Raw genomic sequence first — 14,970 nt, 5'->3', positions numbered from 1 at the left:
TACGCTGATACCTCATATGTGGGAGAAAACTACTGTATGGGCACACATCAGGGCTCGGAAGGGAAGTAGTGACGTTTTGGAATGCAGACTTTGATGGCATGGTCTGCGGGTGTCATGTTGCTTTTGGAGAGCCCCTGATGTACCTAAACAGTGGAAACTCCCCACAAGTGACCCCATTTTGGAAACTAGACCCCCTAATGAACTTATCTAGATGTGTGGTGAGCACTTTGAACCCCCCAGTGCTTCACAGAAGTTTATAACGAACGGGCGTGAAAATAAAAATATCGTATTTTTTCAACAAACATCTTTTAGTCCCCAATTTTTTTATTTTCCCAAGGGTAACAGGAGAAATTGGACCCCAAAAGTTGTTGTCCAATTTGGCCTGAGTACGCTGATACCTCATATGTGGGAGAAAACTACTGTATGGGCACACGTCGGGGCTCGGAAGGGAAGTAGTGACGTTTTGGAATGCAGACTTTGATGGATTGGTCTGCGGGTGTCATGTGCGTTTGGAGAGCCCCTGATGTACCTAAACTATTGAAACTCCCCACAAGTGACCCCATTTTGGAAACTAGACCCCCCATGGAGCTTATCTAGATGTGTGGAGAGCACTTTGAACCCCCAAGTGCTTCACAGAAGTTTATAACGCCTGGGCGTGAAAATAAAAAAAACATTTTTTTCCGCAAAATTATATTTTTGCCCCCAATTTTTTATTTTCCTAAGGGTAACAGGAGAAATTGGACCCCAAAAGTTGTTTTGTAATTTGTCCTGAGTAGGCTGATACCCTACATGTGGGGGTAAAACACTGTTTGGGCGCATGGCAGAGCTTGGAAGGGAAGGAGCACCATTTGACTTTTTCAACGCAGAATTGGCTGGAATTGAGATCAGACGCCATGTTGCCTTTGGAGAGCACCTGATGTGCCCAAACAGTGGAAACCCCCCAATTATAACTCCAACCCTAACCTCAACACACCCCTAACCCTAATCTGAGCCCTAGCCCTAACCCTAGCCCTAGCCCTAACCCTAGCCCTAACCCTAACCCTAGCCCTAACCCTAACCCTACCCTAACCCTAACCCTAGCGGGAAAATGGAAATAAATACATTTTCTTTTAGTTTTATTATTTTTCCCTAACTAAGGGGGTGATAACGGGGGGTTTGATTTACTATTTATGGCGGTTTTTATGTTTGGCGGCTGTCACACGCTAAAAGACGCTTTTTATTGTAAAAGTAGTTTTTGCATCACCACATATTGAGAGCTATAATTTTTCCGTATTTTGACCCACTGAGTCATGTGAGGTCTTATTTTTTGCGGGACGAGTTGACATTTTTATTGGTACCATTTTCGGGCACGTGACATTTTTTGATCGCTTTTTATTCCGATTTTTGGGACGCAGAATGAACAAAAACCAGCATTTCATGAATTTCTTTTGGGGGGGTGCGTTTACACCGTTCCGCGTGCGGTAAAATTGATAAAGCGGTTTTATTCTTCGGGTCAGTACGCTTACAGCGATACCTCATTTAGGTCGTTTTTTTATATTTTGTCGGTTTTTTGCAATGAAAACAATTTTATGTAAAAAATAATTATTTTTGTATCGCTTTATTCTGCGAGCTATAACTTTTTTATTTTTTTGCGGATGATGCTGTATAGTGGCTCGTTTTTTGCGGGACAAGATGATGTTTTCAGCGGTACCATGGATATTTATATGTGTCTTTTTGATCGCGCGTTATTGCACTTTTTGTTCGGTGGTATGATAATAAATCATTATTTTTTGCTTCGTTTTTTATTTTTATTTTTTAAGGGGTTCACTAAAGGGGTTAACTAATGGGACAATTTTATAGGGCAGGTCATTACGGACGCGGCGATACCAAATATGTGTACTTTTATTGTTTTTGGTTTTTTTTATTTTGAAAAAATGGATTTATTGGGGAATATATTTTTTTTTTTTTTACTAATTTATTTAGTGATTTTTTTTTAATTATTTTTAACACTTTTTTTTTTTTTTTTACTTTATTACCTTGTCCCAGGTGGGACATCACTGTCCTGTGACAGATCGCTGATCTGTCACATCACAGATCACTGTGACAGATCAGCGATCTGTCACAGGCATTGCTGCAGACTTCCTCATGCCTGCGCTTTGCAGGCACTGAGGAAGCCAGCTTCCTCTGGCCCCCGAAGGCCCCCGTCGCCATCTTGGATTCGGGGGCCTGGAGGAAAGGAGCCCCCCGCAGCAGCGCTGCACATTGCGCTGCTGTGGGGGGCTCAGGGAAGCACGGAGGGAGCCCCCTCCCTGCCGATGCTTCCCTTTAACCCCCGGTACACCGCGATCGCGTTTGATTGCGGTGTGCAAGGGGTTAACGTGTCGGGGGCGGTCCGTGACCGCCCCTGACACATTGTGCCGGGTGTCAGCTATGATAATTAGCTGACACCCGGCCGCGATCAGCGGCGCTCACCACGTGGGCGCCGCTGATCATAGTGACGTAATATTCCGTCCATGGTAATTAGGTCCATGGTCACATGGACGGAATATTACGTCAATTGTAGGTAAGGGGTTAATGGAACAGTGCATGGAAACAGTGGTATGAGTAACATTATATAGCAACAAGGAACCATTCACTGAAATCGACCAATGCAAAGTCAAGCCAAGTTACCGAATCAGAAACAATATTAAAGTATCTCACATATAAAAATATTGGATAGCTAGTAAATTAAAAATTAATAATTTTTTGAATTTCATACCATGGGGATATTTGGTGTTTAAGGTAAGAATCCAAAAAGTCTTGCGTGTGGTCAGGTTCACTTTAATGTGTATCATTTCTTCAAGGACAGTTGTTTCTGTTGTGTCCCCTATACTCCTATCCCACATCCCTGGAGCAATTATTAGGTTATTGGGGCACTTTTTTGATGATTGGGGCAAATTGAAACACAAATTGTTCCAAATTGCCGGTAAGTGTGAAGTTCAAAAATTCACATTGAATCGATTTGCTCAATTCTAGCTATTGGGTATATCTCGGGCCACTGGGGATTTCTAATGAATGCCAAAGGATCTGTATTCAGTAAAGGGCTTGTAATGACGTAATGCCAACTTCAATTTGCTCCAAAAGCCTCTCTAAAATGCTTTCCTTCAAAAATATATTGCTACTCTCTCTTAACACCCTAAACTTTGGATGGCAAGTTTCTGTGCTCCTGTAAATGTTACTGCTGTTAAATATTTTAAATTTATGAAAACTTGTCCAAGTTTCTGATATTCCCTAAGAAGAAATGTATTGTAAATAGATTTTAATAATACAGTCTTTTCCTGACTCCCAAGACATCACTAAAATTACTTATTAAAATGTGTAATGTTTTACTTGAGTGATATGTTGAAAATACTTTGAATGTCAGCACTGTCACAAGCTGATTCTATCCACAGTGTTTATGTAAAATATGGGAGAAAGTAAAGGAATTAAAAGGAGACAAATACAGACATTGGTGTCAATCAAGATCGAGGTGGATGTATGAAGAATATGGAAGTCCGTATTATAGCTTTGTACTAATATAAACGAACCAGATATTAGAACACTTATCATATACAATACAAATATTCATCTCATTACTGAATGTTGCTTTGTTTAACCTCTTATTGACAGGTTACTGCATGTCCTTTGTAAAGTGCTCGACTTGATCTTCACTTGTGTGGTTGAGCAGATCAAGTTCCAAATCTTGGCAAACACATCCAGGGTGACTTATCAAGCATAAAAGTATGCTCGACTATTAGTGGATGTGCTGGTATTACTCATACTTGATATCATTGCACCTACTTATGCATGTCACTGACCTCATGTACAGTTAGAATGGCATTTATTGACACGGCTGCTGTGTAAAGCCAGTGAGTCATATTCTCCTGTATCATATAAAGTCAGGAAATTACATGACAGGTCTGAAGAAACTTTTCTTAGCAAACCATGAAAGTGATAAAACATATTCAAAACACTAAACATTAACATTAAACTAGGTTGCAGATTTATTTGGATTACTCTGTCACAGAAAAAAAATCCTATCATTACCAAAAATGTGTGTGATCAAAGTGCCTTCAAACCAAATATTCAGGCTATTAGCATTATATTCTAGATAAACTGATTTTATTTTTCCAACATTTTGGATATCTTGCTTTTTGAGCACTGAAATCTCCATGGGTTAGATAATGCATTCTGCTAATTTACAGTATATAGATGACGATAGCCCTCAAATTCTTAGGGCCCGAATCATCAAAGTGTTTTCACCAGAATTGTAATTAAAACACCTTGAAGTGACTCAAAATGTTTGGGTGACTCACAGTTTTGCAAAAATGTTGTAATTTTTTGTGTTTTTATGCTATGCCTAGCTATTTTTTATCAGACTGAGTGGAGCTAGGGTGGGTGCACTAGAGGCATGACACTCAATAACTGTACACTCGTCCTTGACTGGGGTAATATTTCTGGTGATGGTGCTTGGCAGTTGAAGGATGTGTGTCGCCCCTGAGGGATCAGTCGCCACAAAGGTACTGCAGTTCAGCCAGAGGTGTGGAACCCCACTCTCGGGTATCGTGGGTGGCACTACCTGGTACCCACACACTAGCACCCAACTCAACACCTCTTTAGGCCAGGGAGGAACTAGATAGACAGTGTGGGTGGAGGAGATAGATAAGGGTAGGACAGCTGGAGAGAAAGCTGACAGTTGGTAGTGGAGAGTTGTCATGGTAACAGGAGTAAGGAAGAAAGGACAGTTGGTGCTGGGGACTGGAGCAGTGAGGAGCTCATCCCTAGACTGGAGAAGAGTGAGAAGAGAAATAAGGGGTCCTAGGGGCATGGGAAGTGAGAAATCCACCCATGGCACCCGAATCCACACCGACTGTAGTCGGGTGGAGGGACCAGGTCACAGTAGGGGACAGGCCCCAGACTAGTGGAGAAACTGAGGACTCAGCTAGAAAACCGGAGGCTGTAGTATCTGTATGTGCGATAGCCAAATCCGCATACATTCGCTGAAAAGGCAGCTAGATAGGATCAAGGAGACCAAGAGAACGCCGCCCAACAGGATCTAAGGCTGCTGCCTTGGGACACTGTGCGTGAGGCGCAGGGCAGGAGAGACAGGAGTCAGCGCAGTGAGACTGCCAGGGAAGGATAATCAGAAGGGGGTTCTGGTACAGTGCACCCCAAATTACCTGAGAGCTGGCTGGACCACTGACCCGGAGGACACAGCACCCCAGCTGGGGATTCTAACTGGAAGAACTGTGAGTAAAAGTGTGAAGATTGCAATCCACTGTGTCCTCTGACTTATTTACAGCATCATATGCACTGCACTACAATCATTACCATCATCTACTTCCTTATATCTGCCCTGGGGCCTAGCTCTACTCGTGGAGAGCTGTAACATCACCAACCGCCCCAGTGGATCTGAATCGCGGCATCGGCCATCTTCTTATTGCCGAACACCACGGGTGGCATCACAAATTAATCCCCTATAAACCTATCCCCCTTTCATTTTATTGCACGCCCAGGGCCACGGACACTGCTGCTGCTGTGACATCCCCTGAAGAACTGACTGGCCTGGTACCGAGTACCTCCAGCCCTAACAGGTGCTGCAGATGCACGAAATTCATTAAGATGTGCACACTCATTAATGAATTTTGTACATATTACTGAATGGCATAGTTCATATAGACTGGCATGCAAACCGCTAGTCTTAAAGAAGGCAGAATTGGAGTAACATGCACATAAATTATGATGAATTTGCCAGGCAGACATAGACCTGAAGCATAATTGCCTTGTATACATGCAATTATCATAAAGTATTTTTTCTTGCATTTATGCCATCTTGTTTGCATGCTCACTGCAAGAAAATAATAGCAGTTTTGAAGAATAATCAGACTTGTGTCTTTTTCATTAAACCTTGCATATGTGTTTTTTTGAATGGTGACTTGAATCTGATGTTATCTGTAGAATGTAGAGGAAATTAAGACTCATCCACTAGAGATGATTGAACATGTTTGGGTCCCTGCTCATTCGGCAAGCTACAGCGCTTACTGAATAGGCTATAGCGGGAACACGGCGCACTGGCTTATCAGCTGTTGGGCTCCGTTACACGGCTGTGTGACAGTCACAGCACATGCATGGAGAGCCTGTTTGTTGTTACTGTCACACAGCTGCTACACATGCAGCTGTGGAGCCGAACAGCTGATCATTGGGAGCATTCCAGGTTCCCGATGCTGCTTCTTCGGTAAGCACTATAGCTTGCCGAATAAGCAAGGACCCGAAGATATTCGCTAATGTCTATCATCCACCAAAAGTGAATTGTGTAACACACTAAATACTGCCTATTCTATAAGCTATTAGCACAATAACTCCTGGGCCTATTCTGTCTTTTCGCCACCCTTTGAGCCTTCATCAGAGGGTAGAGGTAGAGCGGTCATATCTTTTTGACATACTTCAGATTCTTATATTCATGCAGAAAATCTTTTATAATTCTCTGTGTCACACAATTTACACACTGCATACATCCTAGCAAGCTGAATAGAGCTGTAATGATACATTCCAGTCTCCATTCTCTGCTGCTATTCTGCTGGTTTATAATGAAGTCAGATCTAAAGGAAACTCTCCTTGATGACTATGACGCTCTTGACCTGGAGTTAGCTAGTTGATGTGCCTTTTGTACTTTCAGATTCCCTGAGCTTTGAGCCCTGTATCTGAAAATATGTTGCTTAAAATGATTCCCAGTGCAGCCAAATGCTTCCTTTAGAAGCCTCCTAGCAGACTTTGAAGCGATATGCACATTCTGGCAGTGTCGTAGCAGAATAAAAACATCCCAAAACACAATGTTTCTCTGCCTTCCTAATTAGAGTGTCTCTTAGAACCTCTGTAAACCCAGGCCTTAGAGTAACAAGTCCTTTGTGTGTGTGACCAAAGACAGATTGACTCTTCTGAAAGCAAGCATACGTTGTCTTAGAGCGTATTGAACAGACGTAAGCATTGCAGTGCATGCTTTGCATGAGGTCATTAAGTAAAAGTATGATATGAAGGTTGAAAAGACGAAGCCAACATTTTTTGCTTATTCACGAAACATATTGATTTGTAAGAGGCACCGTTTTTGTGGATACAGATGGAGAACCTGCAATACAGGGCCAAATAAAATCAGTATAGCTATGTCGATTCCTGTCTCTGCCAGGCATAGGAGGCTTTGGTTGATATGAGTCGGTGGCCAGGGGGTTAGTCATGGCAGCAGGTGGCAGTATTGGCACACCCTGGCCCTCCGCTCTATTAACACACAGTAGTTCACTCACTTGCAGGTCAGTGTCCATTTCAAACAGACGGGAGTCCTTTCCTTTTAACACCACACAATGACAGTCAGAGTCCAGGTTCATCTTCAACAAAACAACTTTACTCAGATCATCCAGTTTAGTCACAGAAACAGAGCAAGATTCTTTGCAGAACATCACCACTAATCCTATTGGTCTATCAAATCCCTATTCTATTCTATCCTATTGTGCTCCCCTTACTGGGCTAAGTGCCTATATCTTTATCACATATGAACATCAGTACATTTGCAATACATAAGCATAAGTACAATGTAATACACAATATATACATTATATAAATGTATATACCAGGGCACTGTGCAAGAAGTGCAGGGCATTAAACTAGCCCCTGTACCCCTTACAGATACATTATGAGAAAATGACGATTTTAGTAGTGTGATGTCAGGATGAGTAAGCTAGCTCCTATATGAAAGTAAGAATATTTATATTTTGCAGTAACATTTAAAAATATCCAATTTCTATAACCACATGGAAGTTAAATAAGAAATCAAAGAACCTACCTGCCACTCTGACCCATAAAGGTTAAAAACAAATTTTTGTTTTTCATGGTTTTCTTCTTCATGAGGACTCTCTTTTGTAATAGAAGTATTCCTCTGATGTTTGTCCAATATCTTAAGTTCAGTATCTACAAACCCATTCTTCAAGTATTCAGACTGGGGTATTCCTTTATTTCTGCATTCTAACATGAAGCTCCATTCCTGTTTTATTCTGTAAAAATTGAAAGTTTGTTATAATATGTTAGTCTTTATAACATGTTCCAGTCATGCTCCTAACTTTGTTGGTGGATTCTCAGACTTTATAGATGGAAATCTACATAAGTGTATTGTTTAGCAGAGTCAGATGAAGTACATCATCTTATAACAGTATGTTAAAATGGTTGTCAGGGATTTATTTTTATTTCAGCACAGGCTTGCAGAAGTAGAAAGAAACAAACACTGCAAAACTCAGTCTCCCCGACTCCACTGCTGCCTATTTACTGCTTCCCCAGTGTTTACTGACAGGCTGTAGCTCAAGTCCCTTCCCCAGTGATTGACCACAGTGATCATATGCAACACAGTTATAACTTCCTGCATAAGTCCCTTACCCCAGTGATTGGCTTCAGTGAACATATGCAATGTAGTCATGGCTTCCTGCACAAGTCACCTACCCCCAGTGATTGGCTGTAGTGATCATGAGCAATGTAGTAATGAATTCCTAAGCCAGTAGCCCCAGTGGTTGGCTGCACTGATCATGAGCAATGTAGTCTTGACTCCCTGCAGAAGCCACTTGCCCCAGTGATTGACCTTAGTGATCATGTGCAATGTAGTAAAGACTTCCTGCACAACCCACTTAACCCAGTGATTGGCTGCAGTGCACATGTGCACTGTAGTCATGACTTCCTGCACAAGCTATTGGCTCCAGTGATTGGCTGGAGTGATGATGTGCAATTTAATCATGACTTCCTGCACAAGCCACTTACTCCAGTGATTGGCTGCAGTGCTCATGTGCACTGTAGCCAAGCCTTCCTGCACTAGCCACTTACCCCAATGATTGGCTGCAGTGGTCATGTGTGGTGCTTGCAGGTACGCAGGATGCAGTGATGAGTTGCGAGACGATTTGGTGCTTTCTATAATAACGTTTATAGGACTAGAGGGAACTTTCCTCCTTCACGGCCTAAGCAACTAAAGGGGTAACAAGGGTTGCCCTCGCAGGGGCTCTTTACAAGCAAACATAAACGGGGTAGAACACGACTACGTCCGGCAATAGCCGGTCACTAAATTATAGGGCCGTGGTATGGCCGACTACGGGTCCTTAATTATATAGTCAACTTAGCCATCCAGACGTCCCTCGCCGGTCGGGATGGTGGTCTTTCAGCGTAGCAGTCGCTGGGCCCAGTTGCTGAAGCGCTGACAAAGTCTTTGCGCACTCCGGCGCTCTGATAACACTGGAGCCCCACAGGCCCCGTCGGAGTCCTTGGATGGATGGGCCGCTGCCCCCGGACTGGGGCAAGCGGCAGCAATGTGGGGTGGCGAAGGGCAGGCCACCTGCGCAGCTAACGGCTGCGGCGGGGAATCCGCGGCAAGCAGAGACTCGGCTTCTGCCATAGACCAGAGCAGGACAGTGGTGGCTGCCGACGGCGCTGTTCTTGCTGCGGCCACTGGTGAGAGCAGGGCGGCTGCGGGTGGCGGGGAATAGGCCGCAGCCGCGGGCTGGAGCGAGACGGCAGCGGCCGCGGGCGACCGTGGGTATGCCGCAGCCGCGGGCTGAGGTGAGACGGCAGCGGCCGCGGGTTGAACTGGGGCCGCAGTGGCTGCGGGCTGGAGCGGGGCAGCAAGTCTCGGATGTTCGTCTTGGCGTCGTCCCTCTGGAGTCCTCATTGAGCGTCTTCCCTGGCACTGGTAAGTCGCTCTAGCTTTCAGTCGCTCCCGAGGTCTCCTGCTGCCTCTGTCCTGGTCTGCCGACTCATCGTCCCGGGAATTCCCCGCCCCCTTTATACTGGACCCTCCCCCAGCCCAGCTGTCTGTCACAATGGTCCGTCTCCAAACTCTGTCCCCCGGGAATAGTTTCCCCAGGAACCTAGATGACGGCTCCCTTGGTTCCAGCCCAGACACTCGATGAGGTCCGTTCCTCCCACACTTGTACATTGTAGTTGTGACTTCCTGCAAAAGCAACTTACCCCAGTGATTGAATGCAGTGATCATGTGCAATGTAGTTGGGACTTCCTGTAGAAGCCACTAACTCCAGTGATTGACTGCAGTGTTCATGTGCACTCTTGTCGTGACTTCCTGTACAAGCCAATGACCTTAATGATTGGCTGCATATGCAATGTAGTCATGACTTCCTTCACAAGCCACTAACCCCAGTGATTGGCTGCAGGGCTGCAGTGATGATGTGCACTGTGGTCATGATTTCACTGCAGCACCCTGTCAATAAAGACTGGGACAATATTGGAGAGGCTGTGCTGGAGCTGGGGAAGGTAAGCATAGCTGTGTTTGAAATTTTCAATGCCTGCAAGCTTATGCTGAAATAAAAATTAAGTAAGCTCTGAAAAAGTATCCCCTTTATTTTAATTTTTATGCTCCTGAATGTAGTTTACTCCTTCAGGGCAGGTCTATTTCTTTTCTCATCTTTGCATTTCTTCAGCATTGTCACTTTTTTGAGGAATAACTTTTATTCAGTGGCACTATTTTGCAGGGAACATAAAACTTATTAAATAACTTTGATTAACTCGTTATAGGAGGGACTAGAAAAAAAATAATTCTGTCATAGTTTTTTTTCCATTTCAAATTTTACAACAATAATAATAAATAATAATAATCTTTATTTATATAGCGGCAACATATTCCGCAGTGCTTTACAGTTTACCAGTTTCAAAACACAAATCATAAGTAACAACGTCAACAATATAATAATTAAAGCAAAATTAGACAACCCTGCTCGTGAGAGCTTACAATCTACAATGAGGTGGGGGAGATTCAAAGTACAGGTGTGTATTTACAATTGTGTATTTACAATGATGGTCCAGCCATCTTGAGGGAGTGGAGGATAGATGGGGATAGTGAATGGGCTACACACGCACGCTTACACATAAAATGACTTTGATTAGTGAATGTGATAGGCTGCTCTGAACAAATGTGTTTTGAGGGAGCGCCTAAAACTTTGCAAATTGTGGATAGTCCTAATTTCTTGGGGTGGAGCATTCCGGAGGATTTGCACAGCGCGGGAGAAGTCTTGGAGTCGGGAGTGAGAGGTATGGATTAGTGCGTAGGTTAGTCAAAAGACGTTTGCAGAGCGCAGCAGTCGGTTAGGCCAATAGACAGAAATAAGGGAGAAGATGTAGGGTGTGCCGCACTGTGGAGAGCTTTGTGGGTGAGAATAAGTACTTAGAATTGGATCCTATAATGAATGGGAAGCCAATGTAATGATTGGCAAAGAGCGGATGCGTCCGAGTACCGATCAGCCAGATGGATGACCCTGGCTGCTGCATTTAGTATGGACTGGAGAGGGCAAAGTCAAGTAACGGGGAGACCAATAAATAGAGAGTTGTAGTAGTCCAGGCGGGAGTGGATCAAGGCGACAGTAAGAGTTTTTGCTGTTTCCATGGTGAGAAAAGGGTGGATTCTAGAGATATTCTTTAGGTCTAAGCTGCAAGAGCGAGCAAGAGATTGTAAATGGGATGTGAAGGAGAGATTGGTGTCAAACATAATACCCAGACAGCACGCCTGCTGCAGGGGTGCTATTATGGTGCAAGTACTAGAGGTATTCTGCTCTGTAGGTCAGTATGATTATGGGCTTCACAGAAGAATCAGCAATGCAGCAAAGGAGACCTTTGGTAGGCCCTGGCTACCATAGCAAGTCATTCGCATCCCACAATCACATCAAATGGAGGCTAAAATTGGCACCCAGAATGGATCCTGGGGAGAATCATGTTGTGTAAATACTAGAGTTGAGCGAAACGGGTCGAAAAAATTCAAAAGTCGCCGACTTTTGGCAAAGTCGGATTTCATGAAACAAAACCCGACCCTAGGATGAGGTCGGCCACGAGGTCGGCGACTTACGCGCCAAAGTCGCGTTTCAAAAGTTTGTTTTGCGCTCTTTTTCAGCCAATCAGGATCCACAGACACTGTGGGCAACGTGATGACCTAGGCACGGGTCACCACCATCTTTCAGAAGGGCATGCAAGTGATTGGCTTGCTTTGGTGGGCGTCACAGGGGGTATAAAAGGGCGTGCACGCCGACCGCCATCTTACTTCTGCCGATCTTAGTATAGGGAGAGGTTGCTGCTGATTCTGTAGGGAGAGCGTTAGGCAGGGAAGAAGACAAAAAAACTGCTTCTGCTGCAAGCGATTTGGCCTGCACAACACACAAGTCACTGTGTGTGCAGTGCAAGGGGAGGCTATATTGTGGTGTATCAGTGGTGTTGGTTGTTGGGCTGCCTTTTAAGGCTTCCTGACACGCTGGCATTGCTGTTTACCCACTGCTCCGCAAACTGCTTTTTTAAAAGCAATCCAATCTCCCTTATCCTCTAGTCACTTTTGTCACAGCTGTGCCATCGAGCCTGTCACATAGCGCTCAGATATCAGTGGGCCTCACACAATCCACAAGTGTCCAGTGTCCAAAAGTGTGCGCAGAGATTCAAAATCTCCATTATCCTCTCGTCACTTTGGTCACAGGCAGCTGTGCCATCGAGCGTGTCACATAGCGCTCAGATATCAGTGGGCCTCACACAATCCACAAGTGTCCAGTGTCCAAAAGTGTGCGCAGAGATTCAAAATCTCCATTATCCTCTCGTCACTTTGGTCACAGCTGTGCCATCGAGCCTGTCACATAGCGCTCAGATATCAGTGGGCCTCACACAATCCACAAGTGTCCAGTGTCCAAAAGTGTGCGCAGAGATTCAAAATCTCCATTATCCTCTCGTCACTTTGGTCACAGGCAGCTGTGCCATCGAGCGTGTCACATAGCGCTCAGATATCAGTGGGCCTCACACAATCCACAAGTGTCCAGTGTCCAAAAGTGTGCGCAGAAATTCAAAATCTCCATTATCCTCTCGTCACTTTGGTCACAGCTGTGCCATCGAGCCTGTCACATAGCGCTCAGATATCAGTGGGCCTCACACAATCCACAAGTGTCCAGTGTCCAAAAGTGTGCGCAGAGATTCAAAATCTCCATTATCCTCTCGTCACTTTTGTCACAGGCAGCTGTGCCATCGAGCGTGTCACATAGCGCTCAGATATCAGTGGGCCTCACACAATCCACAAGGGTCCAGTGTCCAAAAGTGTGCGCAGAGATTCAAAATCTCCATTATCCTCTCGTCACTTTGGTCACAGGCAGCTGTGCCATCGAGCGTGTCACATAGCGCTCAGATATCAGTGGGCCTCACACAATCCACAAGTGTCCAGTGTCCAAAAGTGTGCGCAGAGATTCAAAATCTCCATTATCCTCTCGTCACTTTGGTCACAGGCAGCTGTGCCATCGAGCGTGTCACATAGCGCTCAGATATCAGTGGGCCTCACACAATCCACAAGTGTCCAGTGTCCAAAAGTGTGCGCAGAGATTCAAAATCTCCATTATCCTCTCGTCACTTTGGTCACAGGCAGCTGTGCCATCGAGTCTGTCACATAGCGCTCAGATATCAGTGGGCCTCACACAATCCAAAAGTGTCCACTGTCCACAAGTGTGTGCAGAAATTCTAAATCTCCCCTGTCCTATAGACACCTTGTACCTTGTTTTACATTACTATATAGTTTGTTGGATTTTGTCTACATTTCTACCAAAAATGAGGAAGGCTGGTGGAAGAGACCGTGGAATTGGGCGGGGGTTGGCAGCTGGTAATGATGGTGTTGGTGGTAGATCTGATGGTAGTGGCAAGAGCAAAATAGGACCGAATGCAGGAGGTGCTGACCCTGCGTCATCGTCTGGCTACATAAGGCCTCGAACGCTTAGTTTTCTAGCAGTTGGCAAACCGCTTTTAAAGGCAGAGCATCAGGAAAAAGTTTTGTCTTACATTGCTGACTCAGCCTCCAGCTCTATCGCCTCCTCTTCTTCAGTTGTAAAAGTAAAAGCACTGAGTCGTCATTGGAGGCTCATGTTCATGAACCACACCTTTCCTTGTGTCCTTCACCCCAACCAAGATTGAAGGATGACGAAGGCCATACTACTGATTACTCCATGGAGCTGTTTTCACATACCATGCCTGGATTATCAAGTGAAATGGTGAATTACCCAGCCCAAGATGAATCTGACATGGAGTGCACTGATGCACAGCCGCTGATGGATGATTCTGCTGGTACATTCACTCAGAGCACTACATTGTCCTCGCAGTGTACAGAGCCAGATTTTGACCCTGATGAGACTCAGGTGCCCCTTCCCGCACACTATACAACCATACACGGTGACACAGAGAAAGGTGCACATGACATAGAAGAGGAGGTGATGGATGACCCAGTTGTTGACCCAGATTGGCATCCATTGGGGGAAGAGGGTGCTGCTTCCAATAGCTCAGATGAGGAGCATCCACAGCAGACATCGACATCGCAACAGCTGTTATCTGGCAGGCCCGGAGCACTCCAAAGACAGGTTCCAAACATCAAAAGAGTTGCTGGACAGCTTGTCCAGAGGGTCAAAAGATCACAGCGTGCTAGGCCGCAAAATGTCTGCCAAAGTAGGAAGAGTGCAGTGTGGCACTTTTTTGAACAAAATCCTCATGATCAGGCCAAGGTTATCTGTAAGAAGTGCGCAAAGACCTTTAGCCGAGGGAAAAATCTGAAAAATTTGAATACCAGTTGCATGCTTAGACATTTAACCAGCATGCACTTGCAAGCGTGGACACAACACCAAACCTCAAGTGCCACATGTGCAACTAATCACAACGAAGGTAGTCAGCAACGCTACATTGTTTCCCCCACTGTAAGCCCACCGGTTAGCACAGCAGCAAATGTTGAGGTGTCGTTGCAAGACCACAGCATTCAGGGAATCCCACTGTTATATCAACGAAAGACTGATTCTAGGCCATCAGAAAGAACACCAACTCCATCACCATCATCAACCCTCTCTCAGTCCGCCCTGTCCACCGCTACTTCAACCATATGCAGCTCTCAAGTCCAGCTCACCCTCCCAGACACTATGAGTAGGTCAAGAAAGTACTCAGTCTCTCATCCGC

The 14,970-nt window shown here is 45.0% G+C and overlaps 1 protein-coding gene across 1 annotated transcript in view; it reads right to left on the bottom strand.

The window, feature by feature from the left end:
* LRRC2 (leucine rich repeat containing 2) overlaps positions 1–14,970 on the bottom strand; it is a 608,842-nt gene that overhangs the window by 390,055 nt on the left and 203,817 nt on the right. The window contains exon 3 of the mRNA XM_073575526.1: positions 7,829–8,036. Within this exon, the coding sequence (XP_073431627.1) occupies positions 7,829–8,036 (208 nt within the window). The remainder of the gene's footprint in view (positions 1–7,828; positions 8,037–14,970) is intronic.

This window comes from Dendrobates tinctorius, unplaced genomic scaffold, assembly GCF_039654945.1.
Source record: "Dendrobates tinctorius isolate UK_male_01 unplaced genomic scaffold, ASM3965494v1 ptg000044l, whole genome shotgun sequence".
Classification (NCBI taxonomy): Eukaryota; Metazoa; Chordata; class Amphibia; order Anura; family Dendrobatidae; genus Dendrobates; species Dendrobates tinctorius.
Note: the sequence above shows the minus strand (reverse complement) of the source record. Positions and strands in the feature narration are given on the sequence as shown.